Raw genomic sequence first — 23,611 nt, forward strand, 5'->3', positions numbered from 1 at the left:
GGCAGCCAGGCCGCCACAATGCAATGTGTCAAATTATAGATCAAAAATTATATATAGATGTTAACTGACATTACAGCTGCCTCGTGAATCTGAAGCCTTATCTTAACACAAGTCAATAACAGGAAGGTTGGTGGTGTGTGTGATGCTGAGTTGAGGTTGTAGCTGTGATTCTGCTGACCTGGTTAGAGAGAGAGAGAGAGAGAGAGAGAGTTGGGGGGGGTTGTGTATCTTTTTTTCCACAGCCTATTATAGGCCCATCAGCCTTGATACAGACAGCAGCGGAATTTAACCTATTTCTCCCACACACTGATGATTCTCTTGGCTTGTGTGTGAGAGAGTGAGGCAGACAGGGTTCCTTGATCTCAGGCCCAAATTGTTATTTTCACCAGAATCCTCCCCTCTTAATGGTAAACTAGTTTCCCCCTCTTGCTGTTTTTGGAGCTATTTGTGTGTGTGTGTGTGTGTGCGTGTGTGTGTGAGAGAGAGAAAGAGAGAGAGAGAGAGAGAGAGAGAGAGAGAGAGAACCAACCTACCTGTAATCAGTGTACTCTCCCATCAAATCTGAAGCTTTGCATGCTGCAATAGCCAGTTCTTTTGTTCATCCAGTGTGTGTGTGTGTGTGTGTGTGTGTGTGTGTGTGTGTGTGTGTGTGTGTGTGCGCGTGTGCTGCAAACGGCAACACACTCACACCGACAGACTCCTGCGCTTGTGTTAATGCATGGATACCCATGTTTTCGCATCTCTGGGCATGGTGTGTGTTATTCTGAGTGTGTGTGTTTCTAATGTGTGGGAGTCTGCCAGGCTGACACACAAGTAAGGGATGGTGCACATGAGAAAAGGGCTCCAGCTAAAAGACCTGTTTGCTGCTGAGAGAGGAAACCACACACACAACACACAGACACACACACACAGACACACAGACACACACACACAGACACACACACACACACACACACACACACAATGCAGTTGTTGTCTGCCTGCCTGTATTTACCTGCTTCCTTGTCTGCTTGATTGTGCCCCGCATGTCCATTTGTGTTCCCTTTTATATTGTCTGTCTTTGCCTGTCTCTTTCTCTCTGTTCATGTCTCTCTGCTTGTCTCTGTGTTTCTGCTTCAGTCACAACTGCTCATCCATGTTTTTTGCTGTTCCTCCCTTTATCAATTTCATTGCCCGTTTTTTTCCTGCTTCTTGTTTGTCTGGCTGACTGAATGCACCTTCCTGTCTATCTACCAGCCACTCTGTCTCTTAGCATTATCGCTCTCTGCCCACCTCCCTGCCCTGCCTGCATGAAGGATAATGTTCACAGGGGAAGGTGAATGAATTGTCGACAACAAACGTTGGTTTTGAGGTTGACGCCTACAGTATGTAGCGCATTGTCACCAGTGGGGAGAGCAGGATCGGAGGTAGAATGGAAAAGGAGAACATGAAGGAAGCAGGGGGGTGGAGAGGGAGAATGAGACAGACAGAGGGGAGATGAAGAGGAATGACGATGAGGAGGGAAGTGTCTGTGCTTTGGGAGTCATCCCATGCATGTCCTGTTCTGCCGTGATACCAAGCGCATGTCTCTCACTGTGACTCAGAAGCAGCCACAGTAACAACTACAGACGCTCACTTTTGTTTTTACACGGTCATGTATTTGATGGTATGTGAATTTAGTGTCATCAATAGTGAAAAATTGACACCTGTATTTGTACACACTCATAGCTTAACGCCAGAAAGAGAAAGATCCTAAAAGTTTCTTTGGCTAGTGTAGTAAGTATTTCTTGAACGTGATGATCATGTTAGAAGAATGAGAGAATGAGTCCTTTACCTCATAAACCCCCTTAGACCTGCTGATGGGTGACTTGTTTCAGAATTTAGCTGTGCAGCCAAGCTTTGTGTAAACCCAAATTAATTAAATTTGATTGCAGCTCCCAAAGATATTTCAATTTAATGAACTTATTACCATAAAAAGATGGAATCTTGTTCCCTCAGTGTAAACATAGCGTCACATAGCTTCAATCAAAAGTTGGAACAAGCCAAAACAAAAAGAACAGATGATTTTTTTTAAAAACCCTGAAATCTAGTTAAGGGGAAAAGGATCCAATTTGTTAATGGGTTCAACTTTTTTGGCAGTGTGTGCAGTGTGGTTATGCAGCTCTTCCACAGAACTGCCATTGTGTCCGCTCTCCTAATATAATCCCAGCAATCCTGGATTCTACAGAAATCTACAATCCCTAATTCTACAGAAAGGTAAACTAGTCTAGTAACTGACTAGGAAACAAGTTTTGTGTCACAGTACACACACAACACACACACACTATATCAGATGAGTGTATAGTCACTGGCTAGACAGGAAGTAGGTCAGCTGGTGAGGTGGGGAGGAGGGGTGGGTGATTATAATGCTGGCATGGGTTGTGGTGATGGGGGATTGTGTTTTTGAGTGGTGTGGGTGATGTGTTGGGGAGGCGGGGTTTCAGGGACTTGCTCCTCTACTCTGCTGCTCCTAGGCACACTGACCATCGTGCACAAAACACACACACACACACACACACACACACACACACACACACACAGATACAAAGAGACAGACAGAACTGAGTGGGAAGTAGACTGGAGAGAGAAGTGGCTTTTCATGTTTGCTCTGGCGTCTTTGCGCTTTCCCCTTTTTTTCTCTCTCTGTCTTCTCTTTCTCTCTCACTTTCTTTTTCTTATGCCTTGTCGGCTCTCTGCGACATCTGCTGGTGTCGCACATCAACCCCGGCAGCACCTGTATCGATGGTGCACGTTTCACTCGAGTGGGAAAGGCCAGAGTTAGAGGCAAGCACAGAGATGACACCGCTGTTTCTCATCTTGTTGTGACTCACAATGATACCAAAAGACCAGAAGAGGTTGAAATGCTGTGGTTTTTTTTATCCAGACAGTGGTTTTTATGTAAAGTGATACACACACGTGTGCACAGACGCAGATCAGAGGCGTCAGAGGCACGGGTTCATCCAGTCAGCTGACGAGAGCAACAGATGGTAAACCAGCAGGAAGTATAGCCACAGCACCACACGCGCACACACGCGCACACACACACACACACACACACACACACACACAACACACACACACACACACACACACACACACACACACACACACTGCCAATAGACAAATGTGCTGTGCAGGGACTCAGGTGTGAGATCTGAGATGAAAGCGAGAGCAGGTGAGGATGAAGGTATAGTGACAGGTTCAGAGATTCGACGCAGAGGGAGAGAGAGATTCAGGGAGAGAAGCAGGACGTGTGAAGATGAATGGATGAATGGAGAGACTTAGAGGGACAATGAGAGACAGAGAGAGCAGAGAGAGGAGAAAGCGACAGAGGCTGTGCTCAGGCTAAAAGGTGGAGATGTGACCAGTGACTAAAGTAGTCCAAAGCAAAGACCCCTCTCCAGATCTCCTCCCTCCCTCCCTCCCTCTCCATCTCCGTTGCCCAGTAAGGCCACATTCCTCGGCCCCTCACCATGGACGCCATAGTAACGGGGCCACAGCAGTGCCCAAGGCTTACACAGAGCTTATTCATGAATAGTCTATATACTGTATGGCAGTCTGTCGCTGAGAAATGCCTCTCTCCCTCCCACCATCCTCTCCACTCTGCCTGCCTGCTTCTAGTTGACCTATTTTTCCCCCCCAAGTCACTGATGGAGTCTTTAATTCTCTGTAACACTTACACAAGCACTAAGATGTATAAGTTAGCTCTGTATACATAAACATATGATGGTCTTTATTTGAATCTGACAAATTAAATTAGTATTCACTGACTTTTATGCAAGTGTCCTTTTTGGTACAAGCTGATTTAAGAAAACAGTGATAGAGCCTACAGTTGACCAAGTCCAGGAAAGTTTTTTTTGTCCGGAAACATTTAGGTTGAGGACAGGTTTCCCTGGGAAGATTGTCTCATGCACAGGAAGTGATGTAGTTTATGTTTCCAGCAAAAACACCAGTGGTTTGTAGTTAGTGTAAGCACAGTTTCTGAGCAGGCAAAGAATATGAAATTTATGGGAAAAGACATCACAGTATCACACTCTGATTTCCAAATGATTTCTTGGAAGTGTGCAGAGTGTAAACAACACCTCAGTCAGCAAAGATTATGCCAAAAGCTAATCTCTTCTAGATTATAATGCATAATGTTTATCATCTTTTAAAGACATTTTAGAATACATTAAAACATGAACATGCACAAAGCCACACTCTAGCTCTCACCATCTTCCCTTTTCTTTCTTCTCATACTGTAAGTGCACACACACTTGATCCAACATGCTTGAAGGAATCATGTGCATGTAAACAAGCCCATAGTAGGAGCTGAATCCCTCCGTTGTGTCTGACTCGTGTGGTACAGGGCAAGAAGGCAAGAAAGATGGATTGAAATGACAGAGGGAGAGAGCGGTGGGCAAGAATTGAGAAGAAAGGACAATGAATGATGAGGGGGACGGAAGGATGGACAGAGGGATGACAGGAAACAGTGTGAGATGACAAGTTGGCAGAGACGGATGGAAGGCGAGAGGCGAGGACGCGGATGTGTTCATTAGCATCGCAGAACAAACTGCGGCGCGAATCGTCTTTGGCGGGCTGTAAATCTGTGATTAAGAGTTGACTCCTGTTAATGTACTGTACATGTCTGGGTGAGATGTACTGGGAATTAGCCTACCACAGTATCTCCTTGTAAAAGCAAGCAGTTGTTAAGTGTAAGTGGTTTTATAAGAGGCAGACCTGGCCCCAGCATGACTCCTATCATCCTCTTAGGGTCTCTAATTCAATCCACCTCACTTCTCTGTAATTCCCTTTCTATAGACACTAACTGTACTCACCTGGCTGATGTCTAGTGCACAGAAACATATACTATAGAAACATATTAGGCCTATATCAAAAGAAGAACCAGCCAGTGTAAAGAACCATTCATGTGATAGTTTTTTTTGGAAACCTGGGGGCAGCAGAACAAGCTTTAAACACAACATTGACATCAACATCATTTACAGTTGGTGAAGAAAACAGCTTATATACATATCCAACAGACACAGAGCTGCATTAGCATTCATTATGAGTCACCTAGTCACCAGTCCGATATTTACTCTCCCTTTAGTGCTATTTTTCTGTCCACTAACATCTGAGGGAAATGTCTGCCTTTTTATTTGCTAAAGGCTCCACTGTGTTCACTAGCTAGTTGATAACATTGTCTGTTTGCCGTTTGGTCCTGGGAAAAAACAGGTACAGTCGGTTTAACAGAGCTTTTGACTGAAAACGGCGACCTGCTGGGAACTATGTTGATGAGAGTGCAGTGACAGTGAATCAGAACATTAGAGTTGCAGGCAGTAAAACTAAAATAATGAGCTGAAAGATGCTAAAATGCTCTGTAGAGCTGAGGGGAGCTGCTGAGTCAATTCTCTGTGGATTTGTCACTATGAGGGCCCCTTTACACGTCCCATTACATGTTGGAAGTTTAGGTATTTTTAATAAAAAACTATTGATTAGTGCTGGTTTGATTGCAGTTATGTTAACTTTCTAGCACAAATTATACCACTCTGTAGCAAACCTGATCTATCTATCTGGCACAGGATACAACAATTTCAGTAATCATTTAATCATTGAGGTCATTTAGGAAAAATTGCCGAGCATTTGCTGGCTTTATCTTTTGCTCCTTTTCTCTGTTTCATAAAGTATGGATATCTTTGTGCTGTGTGTGGGCCAAGAATTTCAAAACATTATTATCTAAATGATAAATTGATTTATGTGAAATATATAATGAACAGGTCAACTGATAATGAAAAAATAATCATCAGCTGTAGCCCTACAAGGAGACAGTTGATAGTATGTAGTGTCAATGTTACGTAGGTCTAAAATGTTCTTTTCATGACTTTAAATGTCACAGATTAGATTTCCAGACTGATATTATGCACTGATTTATTTCTGCTTTAATATAAGTCTAATATTCACTTGTTGCACTGTTGGCGTTTTTCCCCCTGTGGAATATGTACTTTATCCATCTTACATTTTATTTCCACCTAAGTCACATGCTGATATTGTTTTGTGTGTGTCTGGGATAGAAATGTTTGGTCTTAAACTGATAGGAGAAACCATAACAGATACAAATCTCATGCCAAGGTCTCAAAAAAAGGTTTTGGATGATGAAACCTCTTTTGATCTGCATGTTATAACCTGCTCACAAGGACCCTACAACTTTCTCTTTAGGCTCAGTAGTATTTGTATAGTTTTTTAAATTAAAATTGACCTTTATAATTAGCCTACACACATTCTGACCTGATTAAAAGCAAGTCAATACAAAGTAAAAAGGGTTCAGATAAAAATCAATTCATTGGTTAGAAGGTGTGGTTTTGTACTCACTTTTGGATGTTTGCCCTTAAGTCAAAGCACTTATTTTAGTTATCACGAAAAATGGAATGGGACACACACACACACACACACACACACCCACTACATAGTTGAGTATCAGCCAGAAACAACAAAACAAAAATGGAAGATGGAGGACCGTCTGAAGTGCTCTTCAGAATTTGGCAAGTGACAGTCTGTTAATAATTAATATTAACTGCTTAGCTTCCTCAATCAACAAGTAATTTATTAAGTTGTCAATTCAAAGAAATTAAATGCACTGATGTAAATTAACAGTCTTTTAGTAAGGCATGAGGGACGTACAGCATATGTGCTTCAACTTTGTCGAATCTTCGTCAGTGTTTGTCTTGTTACATACATGATCATGTGCCTTAATGAGCAAATGCCATTTTATGAAATAAAACAGCTTGTCTCAACTCAAAGCTTAAATGGGTCAAATTGACCCACAACACAATAGTAGGATTAGTAAAAGAGCTATCCCCAGATAACCATAATAGCTATTGTTGTAGATGTTGATCAGTCACACTTCTGATTATGTTGTTGACCCACAAATGTGTTCTTCTCAGCAGTTGTTATGCAGTGTGTTCAGGAAATTTTTACCTACAATGCTTATGCATGCATTATGGTCAATCCCGTCTCTTACTAGCTTCGAATGTGGTTTTGCTGATGGATAGATTTTGATGCATGTCATTTGTTTCGGTTTTACGATTAAGTTTAGAACTAGGACTATTTGTTAGGTAAGAGTTAAGGATAGTAATGTAGCGGTGAGAATTAACGTTAGGTTGAGGAATGAAAGAATGAATGCAGTCAGTGAAAGTCCTCACACGCGTCGTAAGGTGGCTTTCACAAGAACTGCAGCCCTGCACTCTAAAACCCATTATTTCTAATGGCCTATGCTGCTCATAGACCAATAACCCCTGTTCAAAGAGAAGAGAGGATCCAGTGCTGCATCCATCCCAGTGCCCAAAGTTAATCCTACTTCATTCTGCTGTTGCACAAAACCATTCCATGTCAGGAAGAAGTGACAAAGGACTAAGCAAAATAAACTGAAGGCAGCATTATTAGGACCAAAACGGAATTTATATCTGTGAATATATAGGGAAGTCAGTTAAAAAGCTTTTTTCTTGTATGTTTTACCAGTTGTGCTTAAAAAAATTTAATGAAAATAAGCCATCTATGACCTATAGATGTCATGCTATCAGTGTTTCACTGAATGCTTTTGTTGATAAGTAGTGAGTGAGGTTAAACCGTGCCCTATCTTAACGACACAAACATATCAGTCGCTATTGTTGTATAAAAGCATTGCAAGTCAAACTTTTCTTTAAAGATGTTCTTATAGAAATCGAAGTAAGTCGTGCTCCTATGTGGGTTTAGAAAATTCTCGGATGTCTGGTCTGCTATGAAATAATAATAAAAATGTGGTTGTTGAAGTAAGAAAAACTGCATCGTCAAGTAAAACTCTGGTCAAAAATTGACATTTTGGAGAAATTCTCTGTGTCTGTGTGTTTTTACAACAGATCTCAAATGGTTGAGGTTCATTCTTACTACTCTCAGCACTTTTGTGTACAAGTTATATTTAATGCTGTGTGTGTGTGTGTGTGTGTGTGTGTGTGTGTGTGTGTGTGTGTGTGTGTGTGTGTGTGTGTGTGTGTGTGTGTGTGTGTGTGTGTGTGTGTGTGTGTGTGTGTGTGTCACACTGTGATTCAGTGGCAACCAGTGAGGTCATGTGGCAGTCATGTGACACTGGAAAATGCTCAGAAGGAACACAACATGAGGAAAGGGGAAGGGGGCAAAATTTCTCCAGTCATCGGGAGCTCTAAACCACTGACGTACAGACGAGCCACGCATGTACACACACATGCTGATGCACTGACAAAGCCTGGTGCACGTTGAGAGCCCGTTCTGCAAGTGGCCTATCAAATATGAATGATATCGTGCTATATTTTTATCAGCGTGCCTAAGGACATGTATGAACTGGAGCAGCAAAAACACTTCTCTAGCCATAGCACTCATTCTGTATGTTTTACAGGGAGGAGAGGCTCCACATGCATGCCTACTATACATCCAGTGCTTGTGGTGTGTGTGTTCTGTGTCTGTGTGTGCATGGATTTTGTTATTATCTGAATGTTTCTGTTGTGTAAAAACGGAAAGAAAGAGAGTGAATCCTTGGTTGTGTCTTGGGAGTTGCTGTCAGAACTTTGTATGCAGCTCTGAGAGTTAATTCGCACAGCTGCCAAACACAAACACACACTTGGAGAGAGAAAAAGGAAGTGAGGGGAGGAAAACTCTTACCTGTATAAGCTGAAGAACTGACAGCAAGGCAAACAGCCACACTGCTTGCTCAATGTTGCTGTCTGCATTGTTGAAAGGGACTTGGAGTCTCTCTCCGACTCTTTATTTTTGCACATACACACACACACACACACATTCGGTTAGACACACGCTCTTCATTTTGTGCCCACTCATTCTCGTTAGAACATTTGAACACTGGCCCTTGTGTAGGAGTGTGCTTTTGGCACAGTGTGTGAGTGTGTGTGTGGTTATGAGAGTGTGAGAGAGCGAGACAGCGGGAGGATGTACTTGAGACAGTGTGAGAGAATGATTTTGTTGGTGTTTGTGTGTGTGGTTGCATGTGAGGGAACTTGTGTGTGTGTGTGTGTGTCTGCTGCACACAACAGAGAAAGAAGGGTGAAAAAACGACAGGAAAAGGAAGGAGAGAGCAAGAAAAGCACAAGGCCCTGTCTTCAGAAAGCGCTGACAGGTTGACAGGTCTGCTGAGACCCACAGAAACAAACATATAGAGACAGAGCGAGGGAGATAGAGAGGCAAAGAGAGAGAGAAACTGGGGGAGTGGGAGGGAAAACTGAAAGAGAATAGAAGAAAGGGAAAGTAAACCTTTACAAAGACAAATGCATGCAGACACCTTGAGCATGTAGCACCCAAAATTGCACTTGTAAATTTTTCTTTCTTTGATTATAATCCTGTGTCATTTCCTTCTCAATGTACAGTGCGGCGGCAAACAGATCTGCGTGTTATGCCAACAAAGTTAGCTGAAAGTTCACAGACATGACATGAAAGAGAAGTGCAGAAAAAGTGAGAAAGAAAAGGCAACAAAGAGAGCGATGACGAAAGACACAGGAGAAAGATGTGGCGAGGTTAGCGCAGAGAGACACGGAGATGGAAATAGAGTGCCTGTGTGTGGCATTTCAGAACGGAAATCAAAAGATGCTTTATTGAGAGGGGAATTGTCTGTGAAAGTGGGTTTCGTGTAATATTGTCAGTTCTCCAGCTTTGCATGAGTCCCAGTCGCAGATCTACACAATACTGCAGTTTATTCTGGTGAATCAGCAACAAAATAAGCCTCTAGCTTTGCCCCCAGTAGAAGATCACATTTTTAAACATCTTCTTTGGCTTGTCCCTAGATGATATTGAAGAGACATTTTTGTAAAAGAAAAAAAAGGATGAAAAATGAACAGAAATTACTTTGGATAATGGTATATTTTTGGCTGACCTAGAAGAATTGGCTGTGAATGCAGAATAATCCACATTACAAGCAGTTTATAGTGAGAATTGAGCCACAGCACCATGCAAAACGTCAGAATGATTGCAATATTAGATCATTTACAGTGTAGTATTGCTGAAAATAGACATTAAAAGACATTGTGAATATGGAATGCCTGAGTAAAGTAGGGCCCCAACGCTAGCTGTGACATCTCCACGGGCACCTCTGGCAGACAGAATGAGGAACAAAGTTGAAGGCAGTTAAGACTGACACAAAATTAATGATTGGCTGTAACATTTTAATAGCAAGAACGATGCACAGGAAGAAAAGAGACATAACAGAAGCTGGTGAAAGGGCCTAAGTCTTTCTGGGACTCTGTTGGAATGAGAAGAGAGTTGGAAAGAAGGACTTGTCCTGGACTCTGTCAGAAATGAAGGAGAGAAAGAGAGAATGTGTAGATAAAAGGGTGAGAGAGAGACATAGATGGACTTTGGTTGGTTGAAGAACAGAAGCTGGTGGAGCAGAGAGAGTGTGAAAGAGAGAGAGAGAGAGAGGGAAGGAGAGCGTGAATACCAGCTATTGTTGGAATGCCGTAGCAACACGCGGCAGAGAGGAAGGGGGAGGTGTGTGTGTGTGTGTGTGTGTGTGTGTGTGTGTGTGTCTGTTTATGTGTGCAGGGGTCAGTGGGTTTTATACTTTGTTCGAGTTGCTCCTTGATAGAGATGCGTCAAGTTCTGTGTTGGCAACCTATAATGACTGTGGGCTTAAATTATTAGCTAGTCTGGACACAAGCCTAAAACAATCCACTACTGCATTTCAGACGAGTCTATCATCACACGGAGAGCTCGGGTTGGTTGAGCCAAACATCAGCACTGCTTGGGTTAAGAGGTTCAGCAGTCTGTGAGCCTGTACTTGGGCACAGTGGTGTTTGAGCTAAATGCTAAATATTAGCATGTTAATATACTCACAATGACAGTGCTAACATGCTAATGTTTTACATGTACATTTTACACTGTTCACCATCATAGTGTAGCATTTAGCATTTAGCATGGTAGCATTTGCTAATGAAGATGAACAGGATGGATCTGTATTTTTGACGTGATGAAGGCACTTAATAAAAAGTCAATGGGCCGCCGAAGGACAGGAATTTATGTTGAAAATTGAATGACAACCCTTCCAATAGTTGTCCAGAGATTTCATTAAAAACTAAAAAAGTCAAATCAAAGTCATTAGAATTCATCCTCTGGGGACCATGAATATCTGATCAAATAGTCTTAGCAATCCCTCCAGTAGCTGTTTGAATATTTCAGTCTGGATCAAAATGTTGGACTGGGCTGACTTTGAGTTGAATGTATGAACAAATTCTTCTGTTAGTCCTAATTCATCTTAATAATCCCACTATGTTTCCTTTGTCTTTTCAGGATCCTGCTGGCATCTTTGAGCTGGTTGAGCTTGTGGGAAATGGCACCTATGGGCAGGTGTACAAGGTAGGATACACACAAACACCGACTTTGATACACATTAGTCTGTCTTTTTGATAGAACACACCCCTATCTTATCAGCTTTTGTTCATTGTTTCCGAGGAGCCTATATGGGATAAAGAATAGAAATGTGCACTGTGACTGAAGGAAACAGAGAAGACAGGAGATAAAAGCAGCACACAAGCTTGAGAGAAATGGAGCGAATGTAAAAGAGTCTTAAATGCAGAGAGGAGAAGCAGAAACTGGGGCACATTAGAGTGTTTTTAGGAGAATTTCCCTTCCCCTTTCTTTGCTGCTTCCCTGCTGTATTTACATTTCTTCTATACCTCTACAAGAGGATTACAATTCTTCCTTTGATTAGGTACTTGAGTGGGAAGGGTTTCTCTGAGACACAGGAACTGCTTATGCTCATTTAGTCTGACATTGTGCCATAACTGTGGTTTGAGGTTTTTGCTGTCAGCTGGACTCAGCTGCTTCCCGCTGTCGTTTAGAAACACTATCTCTCGGTCCATGTCACTGTCTGTACTTCCTGTTCCCTCCACGATGGCCCACCGTTCTCTGGTCCTCACTTCCTTTTCCTGACCCTGCTGCTTCATCCTGCCACTCAGGATGGGGCAGCAGCCAACACTTCTAGCTGGAGTAAACATGTGTTTGTTCAAGTATGTGAAGGCATGGACATGTGAAGACCTATATTTTATGTGTTTGAGAGTGTGTCTAATGGAGCAGAGAGTCAAGGTCAGGTGGTGATGGAGAGGAGCTGCTCTTACAGCTGATTGGGCCAGATGAGAGGTCAAGCAGAGGTTGGGCGAGCTTCTCCACGCTTCTAGAAATAATCTGACATCCTCTCGTGTGTGCCTGCATGGACAGCAGGGAGGAAAAAACAAAAGGAACGGAGAAAAGGAGAGTTATGTGTATCCATTTATTGCTGACTCTGCTGTCTTGGTGAAAGTCACGGCTCATTTACTGGCTGACATTCAGCCAGTCTGTTCCTATACATTACCGAGCCACAGAACGCCTATGGCAACTGCACCGGCCTGTTGGGTAACCCGTACAGCTGATCCACACTGGTTTGTGATTGGATGTTACACAGTGTATAATACTTAATGGAATCCATACTGAAGTTGATTATATTACTGCTGTTGGTTGATGGAGTTTTCAATGTGTGCAATAGATTTTGAGTTTGTGGTTGAATATTTATTCTTAATATTTCCTTTAGATGCTAAGTTTAATAAACTTTTGGCCTATGAAGATCAGAAAAAATCTATTGCACACATTCAAAACTTAATATGTGTAAACTAGAAAATAAAATAATAGAGCTGAAACGATTGACAGAATATCAAGCAGCAACTATTTTAAATAGTTTAAGTCATTTATTAATGAAAAATGATATTGATGAGGTTGTTAGGATTTACTACTTTTTCTCTTTCTTATAGAAAACCAACTATCTTTGGGCCTTGGGTTGCTCAGACAAGTTAAGCAATTAGAAGACATCACCTTAAGTTATTTTCTGATATTTTATAGACCAAATGTTTATTTGAGAAAGGAATCATCAGATTAATCAATAATAAAATGAATAGTTAGTTGCAGCTCTAATAGAAATCTTTGTGAAAAAATGCCAAAATAAAGCATGTTAAAAGTGCCTCTGCGGTGCTCTAGAAGTAGAAAGAGATGGGAAATGATTGGATTCATACACACAGATAAGGAGCAAAGTCACTTGAGCAAAAATGCCATCTATTTTAAATTCTTCATGCGGTTGAGGTCCCTCGTCTATAGGCAAGCCGCCTGAAGAGAATCAACCTCTTGTGAGCAGGTGAATCTCTGAGTCACTGAGATGATAAATTGACCTTCAGCCTGCTGGGTATTATAGAACTGGAATTGCTCCGGCTCTTTCTGAACCATTTTTAGACACTTGTTATATCAGAAAAATAACACATAAGAATACCATACTGTATAGAGCTGTGGACTGCAGTATCCTCAGTCTGGATCAATGAATTCTTGTGAGTGTGCTGTGGAGTGAACACAGGAGGAATTTTTGCTCAGATGTAAAGATTAGAGTCAGGCAGGCTGTAAACATGATTTTACTCCTTGTTTTGATTCCAAAAATAAATTTAATTTGCTCAGTGGCCAGGGGCCAGTTTTCTCTGATGTATCTGGGATCATAGACTGCAAGCTAACAAGTTGTGCCTCGATATTTTCTTTCACACCAGTGTTGGCTGCAGCAGTTTTAAAAAAAAAGGATTATTAGACAACTCCTCTTCCCAAGCTATCTTTTTTGTTGTTGCTTGTTTAAATTTATTGTAGATTTATTGCGTAATAGTACATATCAATGTTATTAGATAAAATCATTCTGACTGCAAAATGACTGCTGTTCATTTCACTGAAACTGAATTATTCCTTTCAGTGGATAGACAAATTTAGGCTACATTTGGGCTTATTCAATCTTTAATAAGCCTGTTGGATGGAAGTGAAAAATGCATCAGGTAAAAGCTAAAAACAGCTACATTTCCTGAGCAGTTGACATTTTTGAGATTTAAAATTCTGTTTAACAGAAATATGATGTGACGTATAAGTCATTTTTACCTTTTCTCAAATCCGATACAAATCAGGTATTTTTCCAGCAAAAGCATCACTCTAGAACGCGTCCACTGCATTCTGCTGCAGTAGTTTTTACTTGATGTACTATGTGCAATGAAGCTAGAGATATGTATGTGTACCCATGCATGCACCCTTTTGTCCATGTATATGTGTATGATAGTAATGGCCAGCACAGTGTTTTATGTTATTGGTGATAGAGGGGCCGGTAATGTGCCACGTAACTGCATTTCTGTGTGTCTGGGAGCAAGCGATAACAGGTTTATCAACAATTCCATTACCCCATCTAGTTAAATGATACAGATCTGCTCCACAGTGCTCTTTCCTCTCCCTCCATCCCTCTCATGTGCACCCAAATTCTCATCTCAATTAAAAAACGTCTTGAAAACTTGTTCCAGGTTGTTGTTTTTTGTTGCAGTTACCCTGTCAGCAAAAAATAGTTTGGCTGAGACCAATGATAGACGAGTAGCCGCGGCGAGAAAGATAATTTTAGCTTCACTTCTCCCTCTGTTTCCCTTTCTCATCTTACATCTCCATGGCAGTTCTGCTTCCTTGTTCTTCCTCCTCTGTCTATTCATCTCCCTCACTTCTTCATCCCTCGCTTCTGCGTATTTCTCTTATCAATATGTAATCATGTTTTTCTTCTCGTTTGCCCTGTTTTTGGGGTTGAAACTTCCCTGGTGAGCTGTACTTAAGAGAGCATCTTCTGCCTACAGTATGCATATATATAGTTTCTACTGGCTGCTCTAAAAGGGCCATAAATAGGGAACACGGGTAATGCTGAATAATTAAACACATTCTCTCTTCACTTCTCTCCCTCTACGTCTTCTCTGTTTCCTCCTTTAGCTTGCTCTCTCTCTCTCTCTCTCTCTGCAACTGCTGTAACTCTCTTTGTCATCATACCTCTCTCCATCTCCCTCATCAGTATTTCCTTCCTTTATCTTGCCATGTGTCTTGCCCCCCCCCAACACTTCCCCTATACTCTTTCTTTGTTATTTTATCATGCTGCTGTTTCTGTACTGTCTCCCCCTTCTCTCTTTCTTTCTGATGCTGTTGTGAATATTTGATGGGGCTTATGGGAATTGCAGGTCTCCGAATCAAGGAAGCGCTCGTTGCCTCGCGCAGTGCCACGGTTGGGAACAGCGAGCATCCCTGACTAGCCATTGGCCAAAACGCTCCCTGACTGACTGACAGGACGACTTATTGACTGACGAGCTTATTGATTGGCTAATTGATTAATCACAGCTCCTCGTCATTCCCGCAGGAGAAATCATTTTTCTCCGTGATGGATGCAAGGACAAGTTGAGAGGGCAGCTAATTATATTTCGGTCACAAGTACACAAACACGGCACTCGTGCACAGACACGTGAACGATGACACATTCAGCCCATCGTGTCATCGACTCTCTCCTCGGCTTTGGCAGCAACAAAACATTTCCTGTATTGTGTGTGTGTGTGTGTGTGTGTGTGTGTGTGTGTGTGTGTGTGTGTGTGTGTGTGTGTGTGTGTGTGTGTGTGTGTGTGTGTGTGTGTGTGTGTGTGTGTGTGTGTGTGTGTGTGTGTGTGTTGTTTTCACATTCATATACTTTTCTCTCCATGACTCTGCTGTCGCCATGCAGCAAAGGAGCAGAAAAAAAGGAGGCAACCAATCTTTTTCTCTCAGATGACAGAACACATCCACTCTGCTCCTCCTCAGGCAAAGTGCTCCACACACTCTTTAAATATTCACCAGTCACTCTGAGACACACACACACACACACACACACACACACACACACACAAAGCGATGGTTGGGGACCTGAGCCGTATGGGCTTTTATATGCTCACCCACTGTGACAGCGATTCTGTACAAAGAGCAGCTGTGTGGTTTCCATTTACTGCATTGGTGTGTCTGTGCATAAACCATGTGTGTGTGAACAACGGTTTGAAGGAGCATGTATGCGGTGACCTCATGTCGCTGTGTTTGTTTCATGTAGTCAAGAATTAGGGTGGTGTGTGTGTGTGTTTATACGTGTGTATCCTCCCAAAAAAGTCATGGGTTTCTTTAAAAATTGAAGAAGAGATGAGACCTGAAAGCACAAAATGGAGGCGTGCATAGTTAGGACCTCACGCATTCGCTGATTTAATGATAATCTTGATAGCATGGCAAACCTGGGTCTCAGGATGTAAACAAATGGATGGGATGAAGATTTAGATTAGGGCTCAAACAAATTCTTCATCTTGTTAACCAGTCATACCTGTCTCCCTCTCTTGTTATAATTTTTACATGCAGTGTCCCTTACTGTTTTGCACTCTGGCCCACCTCTCCTCCTCCTCCTCCTCCTCTTTCTCCTCCTCCTCCCTTCTCTTTCCTCTTAACAACCGAATAAAACTTCAAAGTTGTTTTTTTTACCATCCTTATCTGCTTGAAGTCACACTGCAGAGGACTATGGGAGATTTTTCTCTCTCCGCATGCTTGCCACAGCCACCCCTGTACGTGCACACACACACATACACACACCTCAGGGAAGCAGTGTGAAAGCCAGGCATAAGAGACTCCGAAAAAGGATAGAAGAAAAAGTGACGTAATTTATTCCTCTTTGTTTGATGTTCTAAACTCCTCCAGCTAGTGCTTCTCAGCAGGAGAGAAGATCAAACAAGGAAGCATATACAGTGTGTATCTCTTTGAATGTAGTCACTGATTATACTAAAATGGTAACTTGACAAATCGGTGGCAAAACAAATCAGAATATTGTTATTTCTAACATTAGTTCTTCCTGTGTGTTGTTATCAAACGTTTTTTATCATCCTAAAATCTATTTTATCTTTATCAACGTAAAGATTGATAAATACTTCCAACACAGAGCTGCCCACTAGAAATAAGTCTTTCTATCACTAACCTTTGCACAGCTCCACTGGCACAATTGGTAATAATGTATATTGTCCAAGTACAATCAGTTGCCAGTTTATTAGGCACAACTTTAGCTAAAACTAATACAGTCTAACACAGTTTTGCAATGAATGCTACCTTCATGGTCAGTTGGCTGATTTATTTTGGAAGATGTAGCGTGTACTGCGGTTGAACTGTATTGCATTATACAGAGAGAGTTAGTTAACCTACCCTCAATGATATAAATAGGGTGGAAAAATAATAGAATAAAAAAAAGTACAAATAAAATTATTTTCCTTTAACAAATTATTAGCAATATCAAACTATAATCTCACAAGTGTATTATATTTGACTAAAATATTTTTGTAAATGGGGTCATGCATCTGTATAACTGTTAGCAATTAGTACAGGTGTTCACTTCTGCTTGACTGAGCCCAGAAACTCTTTTTCTACCATCACTGTTACTTAACATATAATCATTCACCTGAATGCAGTAATTTGGGTCTGAAAGTCTCATTGGTTGTTAACAACACCTACTTTTTGCACAAGGGGAGAACATTACTCATTCTCAGCCTCCCCTAGAAAATGTATGGGCTACTTATGCTTTGCTGTATCAGTAAAATGCAGTTAGCGTGATAAGGGACTACCATATGTAAATGAATAAAGAATGTAGTACTATATGGTGGCATTAGTGCTAATGGGGATGCTGCCAGAAGGTCTCAGCTGGGAATGTGTGCAGGGCTATAGGGCGCGGTTTGTATTTATCTGTGCGTACCACAAGTGGATCTTTGTGTGTTTTTCTGTTGCCATATACAGTACATGTCCCTGATATAGAGGTATTGTTGCAGTTCTTTACAGTTTGACACCGTGTCATTGCCCCTCTCTATTACACACACACACGCACGCACACACACACACACACACACACACACACACACACACACACATTCACACACACACACACACACACACACACACACACACACTTCAATCATTTGAGTCCCTATGAATGAACTGTGAACCGTGACTGAGGTGGATGTTGCTTGTTACCGTGGGAACAGCAGATGTGCTCGTTCCACCCACATGCAGCGACACACACGGGCTAACACTCACACCTGGCAGTGTGTTCATTAGCCTACATCCTCTCTATGTCTACACCAAGGCCACAAGCCCCACTTACCCACAATGCACTCCTACCCCCCAGACCAGGGTCAATTAGCCATGCCTGATGTCAATAACAATCTCTCTCTGTCTGGCTTTCTCTCTCATTCCCTCTCCCTACTGTATGTTTCCAGTCAGATCCCCTACTCTTTGAGTCCGTACACTGTAAAGAGCTATTTAGCCAAGGTTTTTTTTCCCACAGTGTGAATTACAGCTCATCAATAGTCAAGTCAATAACCTATACCAGCCCTGACTCTCTCTATTATTCTCTGTTTCCACTGCCCTCTCCTTTCTCTTAGTAATGTGTTTTTTCACGGCTTTTTGCTCGTTTTTGTTTTCCATCCCTTCTCTCCTTCATCTGAGCAGCCTCTTCTGTTCATCTTTTCTGTCCTTCTCCATGTCCTCGCACATCGCTCTCTCTCTCTCTCTCTCTCTCTCTCTCTCTCTCTCACCTCCAGTCTGTACAGTAAATCAGCTCGGCTGTTCGTTTGACCTCCACAGCCACTGGAGCATGATGCCGATGTGCTGAACCTGCCGCTTTGCCTCTGCGCCGCAACCCTCCTCCTCCTCCTTGTCTTCTTTTGTGGTGTTCTCTCACTCATGCACACTCTCCGACTCTCTTGCTCTTTCTTTCCATTTGTCCGTGTGTTTTTGTTTTTGTCGGCTTGTTCTGCAGTCATTGTAGCATCAGGGGGAGCGTTTCTTTCTTTTTGTTCGAAGACATTTAGGAAGCTTCCATTTTAAAGGAGAGATAAGTGGGTGAGTGGGCGGGTCAGTGGCTAACATGGTGAATAAGTCAGTGAGTTAACGTAAATTAGTTAGTGACTCAATTGAGTAATGTTAGTTTGAGGGAATGCTTTTGAGATGGAATAGGTGTAAAGCGGTCAGTGCAGAGGCGGGTGTTGGTGGTGAGCCTCACCTCTCCATCAATGAAGCTCTTCACAATATCGGTCCTCAGAGCATCATCCTTTTTTAAAATAAAACCGAGCTGCTCTGCAATTTCTTGCATCCAGGGAAGAAGCATTTGCGGGGGGGATGTTGACGGCATACTTTAGTTAGCTAGCAAAGGCTGTGGCTAATGACAAAGTAAGTATGGCTCCAGTGAGTCACCAAGCCATACTTTTAGCTCTGCCCAAAAAAATCCTGAACCCAAAACCGGTGAAAAGGAGAAAAACGGTCTAATACCACAATTCAGCAATACATTTTTCAGTCTTTTATAATGTTTTCAGCAATTTTGTTTTGACATGTATAATGTGTTTAGAGAGAAATCACTGAATTTCCTTTACATGGAGTTTTATATGGGGTCACGCAGCTGTTAAGATCAGCAGTGTCAAGCTCAAACATTAGCGTACAGTACATCTGTTTATATGTTAGTTAATCTGGGTCAGCCTGAAATGCCTACCATAAATAAGCTTTGGACACACACACATGTTCATCCAGCGAGTGGTTATCCTATTAGGGTTGATTTATTTCCATCACATCAAAGGATGTTTTATGATAAGCTTTTACTGTTTTCTGACCTTATACATGTGCACACACACACAAACACATGCATACACAGCCCCACAGATCCTCTTTATGTATGTATGTATGTATCTATGTATGTATGTATGTATGTATGTATGTGTATGTATATATATATATATATATATATATATATATATATATAGATAACATAAAACATTAAACTAAATCTTATTCCTTGTGATATGATGATGGATTTACCCAGCTTTCTGTATGCGCCTCGTCTCTTCGTTTTCGAGCACCATGACGCTACCATAGGGAGTAACAGATGCGTTTTCAATGCTTGTGATCACATTTGTGTGTATTTTGCCTGTTTGCAGACTTACACCATTTTATTTGCCTGCATTTGTGATTATTTAGCTCTGCGCCAAATCCTTTCCCTGACCCCAGATTAGTCTTAGTTTCTCGTACATTTGTGTGTCCACTGGCTTGTTAATTAGCTTGTTGTACTGTGAGCGGGCAGGTTAATGAGCAGCTATATTTCAGACTGCTCATAGATTATTGTTTCCGTAGGCTTTAGACGATAACACCAGTTCATTCAGAGTGGAATCAACTCTCACTGGAAGTCTGTCGCAAAATTCAGCTTCTCCTTCCTGCAAATCCCCCCCCCCCGTCAATAAAAGCCCTATGGACTATTCTACAGATCATTGCTCTCATCTTTCCTCTTTCTTTCATCACCTCGGCCTCTCTTTCTTTACTACCCTTCTCCCACAAACTCTCTTGCTTGTATATGTTTCCCTCATCTTCCCCGGCTCCTGTTATATCTGCTCTCCTTTTAAATCTCTTCCTGTCTCAATCTGTCTCTCTCCTCTCTTCTTTTCTCATGTGTGAGTGTGAGAGCAGCCTCAGGGTGCTTCTATATTTCCTGGGCAGTGCAGTAGTAGATTGGAATGGAGGCCTTTGTCACTTTTATTTACTGCTTCACTGATTCCACAACAGCTTGTGAGCGTGCATGGGCATTCACCTTCGCCTGTGTGTATTGCTGTGTGTGTGAGCACGTGTGAATGCGGAATGATTGCAGGTGTTTGAACTGCAATGAGGTGTGTCTGGGAGTATTGCCCCCTATTTCTTTGGGCTCCTTCGGGCAGAACTATGTTTGTATCGTCTGTTAGCCAAAAGTAGCTTTAATTCTGCATCGCAGCTCCGGCACCAGATGAGCATGCTGGAATTGTAAACCTTCAGACTACCAGTGGGTGCTGATAGGAGGGTACAGACTGAAACATGGGTTGTTTAAAATCCTTCAACTCTAACACAGCTGAACTACAGTTTGGTGTGTGTGAGTGTGTGTGACAGCAGTGGGCCATCTCCCTCCATGCCAGTCACAGAGAGACAGACAGACAGACAGACAGAAAGGAAAATGTATAGAGTGAAAGCCCAAGGGCACATCCCATAGCCCACTTTTCCCCTGTGATACTGTTACCATGCCGACAGGCCCTGTGCCAGGAGAGCATGTTTAGATGCCTTTCAGTCAATTCTTGCCTGATGTCTGTGTGTGTGTGTGTGTGTGTGTGTGTGTGTGTGTGTGTGTGTGTGTGTGTGTGTGTGTGTGTGTGTGTGTGTGTGTGTGTGTGTGTCTGTGTGTGTGTCTGTGTGTGTGTCTGTGTGTGTGTCTGTGTGTCTGTGTGTGTGTGTGGATTACCATGACGGCACAGATTAGGATTATGGTTTGACCCATTTCCCTTTTATAAAGAGTTGGCAGCTCAATCTGGCAATCTGTTCCTAGTGAGTATGCATGTGTGCATTCATATGCTGTAGTATGTACAGTGTTTTTGCTTTTGTCTCCCTGTATTCTTTGTAAACAACATATGAAGACTGATGCAGGTGGTAAAAATGACAGACATTTAATTTTTTATTTTTACTTCTATGGCCACTGTCTGGCAAAATAATAGTTATAAAGTTAAAGGGCCACACTAATGCTAGATAAAATAATATGCTTTCCTTTACATTATTGAAGACCAGTTCTTTTAAATTGGCTGTTGAAAAGCACTGCATTAAGTGAGCACTGTGAAGAAGGTCATTTGAATTTGGTTGTTGTATTAAAAGGTTTCTATTTTGGCAGTCAACTCTGAAATGTTAAAAGTCACATTGTCCTTGAACTCACCAACAGGTAGAGTAGAGATTCTATTGTTTCAATTGCTTAGCAGAAATCATTAAATATATGTCATTTGTTGTGTAAAATATATATCATAAGTGCATTCATTATTCAGGATGTTGTTCTTCATTTAACGTGAGGGGGCCCACCTCCTTTTAAAACCCTGTAGATTTCTAAAATGATCCTATTTGCAACTGCATCATGATGATAATAAAAAATAAAAAATCCACCATAATGAATGCCTTAAGTACGTTTCAAGTCTCTGCAAGGTGATGTTTAATCTTAATAAAATTAGAATGCGGGATATTAGTCTTGCTATGGTGAGCTATTTAAAATTGTCCCCAGTAAGGGCATTTGAAGTTAATCGACTAAAACATACGGAACCACCTGTGAAGGGGTTTTAAGCTCTGGTTAATGCAAAGGCTTAAAAATAAAATAAGGGTCTATTTTTAAATATCTCATTCACTTGGTCATTTAAACGGAAAATTTGGATGATTTCCTCTGACCTTGCAGCTTGGCCACACAGCGAACACACACTGAGGACAGATGCAGTGTGAAATTCAGCTCTCTCGCCGAACTACTCGTCTGCTCATCCCCTCCCTCATTTCTCAGTCACCTCCTCCTCTCGCTTCCTCCCTCCCTTCATCCCTTCTTCTAAATAACAACTCTTCCATATCAGGACAATAGTCTCTTATTCCCTGTCTTCTTTGTATTTGTGTGTGTGTGTGTGTGTGTGTGTGTGTGTGTGTATGAGTGTTTGTGTATGTCTGTTTAAGTGTCGTGCCCACTGTACTCTGGCCAGCCAAGACTGTTGCTAGGCTACGACAGGAAGTGTCCTGCATAGTAAATGTGTCCGAGGAGGGGGGGTCTGTGTAATTGACTTGGCAAGGGCATGGAAGTGCACACAAACAAACACATGCTGTAGAAGCATTTCTTTCTTGTTCTCGCGCACACACACAGGAGCTTTGGGTATCATGATATCCACCAGCAGGTTGTATTAAGGCAGTGGTTGGCAGGTTGGTCTCGCCTAACTGAAGCTGCAAGCTGAGAATGATGAAGAGATGCTTCCCTCTGCAGCCTGCGGAGCTTGTGTGTTCGTCTGTGTGTCTGTGTGTCTGTGTGTGTGTGTGTGTGTGTGTGTGTGTGTGTGTGTGTGTGTCTGGTGTGATTATTCCCTTTAACATTCAGCTCCATATAGCAGCAGAAAAATTGCAAGAGAATCATCACACACACAGACACAACCTCCTCTTCTTCATCCCAACACATGCACATGCTTACACATCATACCGAGTGCTCTGTGTACTAAGTGCTTAACTGGCGTTTTACTTTCACTTGGCAGGTGCAATTCATCATAATTATGTGTTGATGATAATTGCTGGAATAGGTGCACTTTGTGTCAGTCTGACGCCTCCCTCATGGTGCACATGGAAGGGGACAGATGAGATGAGAGACGAGATAGCGTCGTAATATTGGACCCTACCTTTCATTGCAGTGTGAGTTTATAGACAACACGATGAGTGGTTATCTGGATTACAGCGGGCTTGAATAAATGTACAATAAAGAAGTTAAAATAGACAGATATAATTGTATGTACCCTAATATTAGTAGTATTTATACTAGCACTGAAATGATAAGTCAATTGAGAGAAAATCGTATCCCCATAGTACTTTTTTTTTCAGAATGAATATGCATTTAAGTAGTTTCTCAATCAAAATGTCATTTATTCCCAAGTTCTAGCCTCTCAATTGTGGGGCTTTGTTGCTTTTCTTTGTCATATGTGATACTAAATTGAATGTGTTTGGGTTTGGTATGGTTAGTCTGACAGAACAAGGGATTTGATGATATCACCTTAAATTGTAAAAAATAATCATGACAATAATCTACAATGAAGATAATAATTATTTTCAGCCCAAGTCAGATGAATAAAAATCAGCAGTAAAAAACTGCATTAAGAAATCAATCAATACTTGTATGACACACTCTAAGAAAACTGTTAAATTTTAAGCCTTACAGAAGTAG

The 23,611-nt window shown here is 41.8% G+C and overlaps 1 protein-coding gene across 24 annotated transcripts in view; it reads left to right on the forward strand.

The window, feature by feature from the left end:
* tnika (TRAF2 and NCK interacting kinase a) overlaps positions 1-23,611 on the forward strand; it is a 58,740-nt gene that overhangs the window by 686 nt on the left and 34,443 nt on the right. For all 24 annotated transcript variants that reach the window (XM_051396343.1, XM_051396346.1, XM_051396347.1 and 21 more), the window contains exon 2: positions 11,296-11,361. In XM_051396343.1, the coding sequence (XP_051252303.1) occupies positions 11,296-11,361 (66 nt within the window). The remainder of the gene's footprint in view (positions 1-11,295; positions 11,362-23,611) is intronic.

The sequence above is a fragment of the Dicentrarchus labrax genome, unplaced genomic scaffold (genome assembly GCF_905237075.1).
Source record: "Dicentrarchus labrax unplaced genomic scaffold, dlabrax2021, whole genome shotgun sequence".
Taxonomy (NCBI): domain Eukaryota; kingdom Metazoa; phylum Chordata; class Actinopteri; family Moronidae; genus Dicentrarchus; species Dicentrarchus labrax.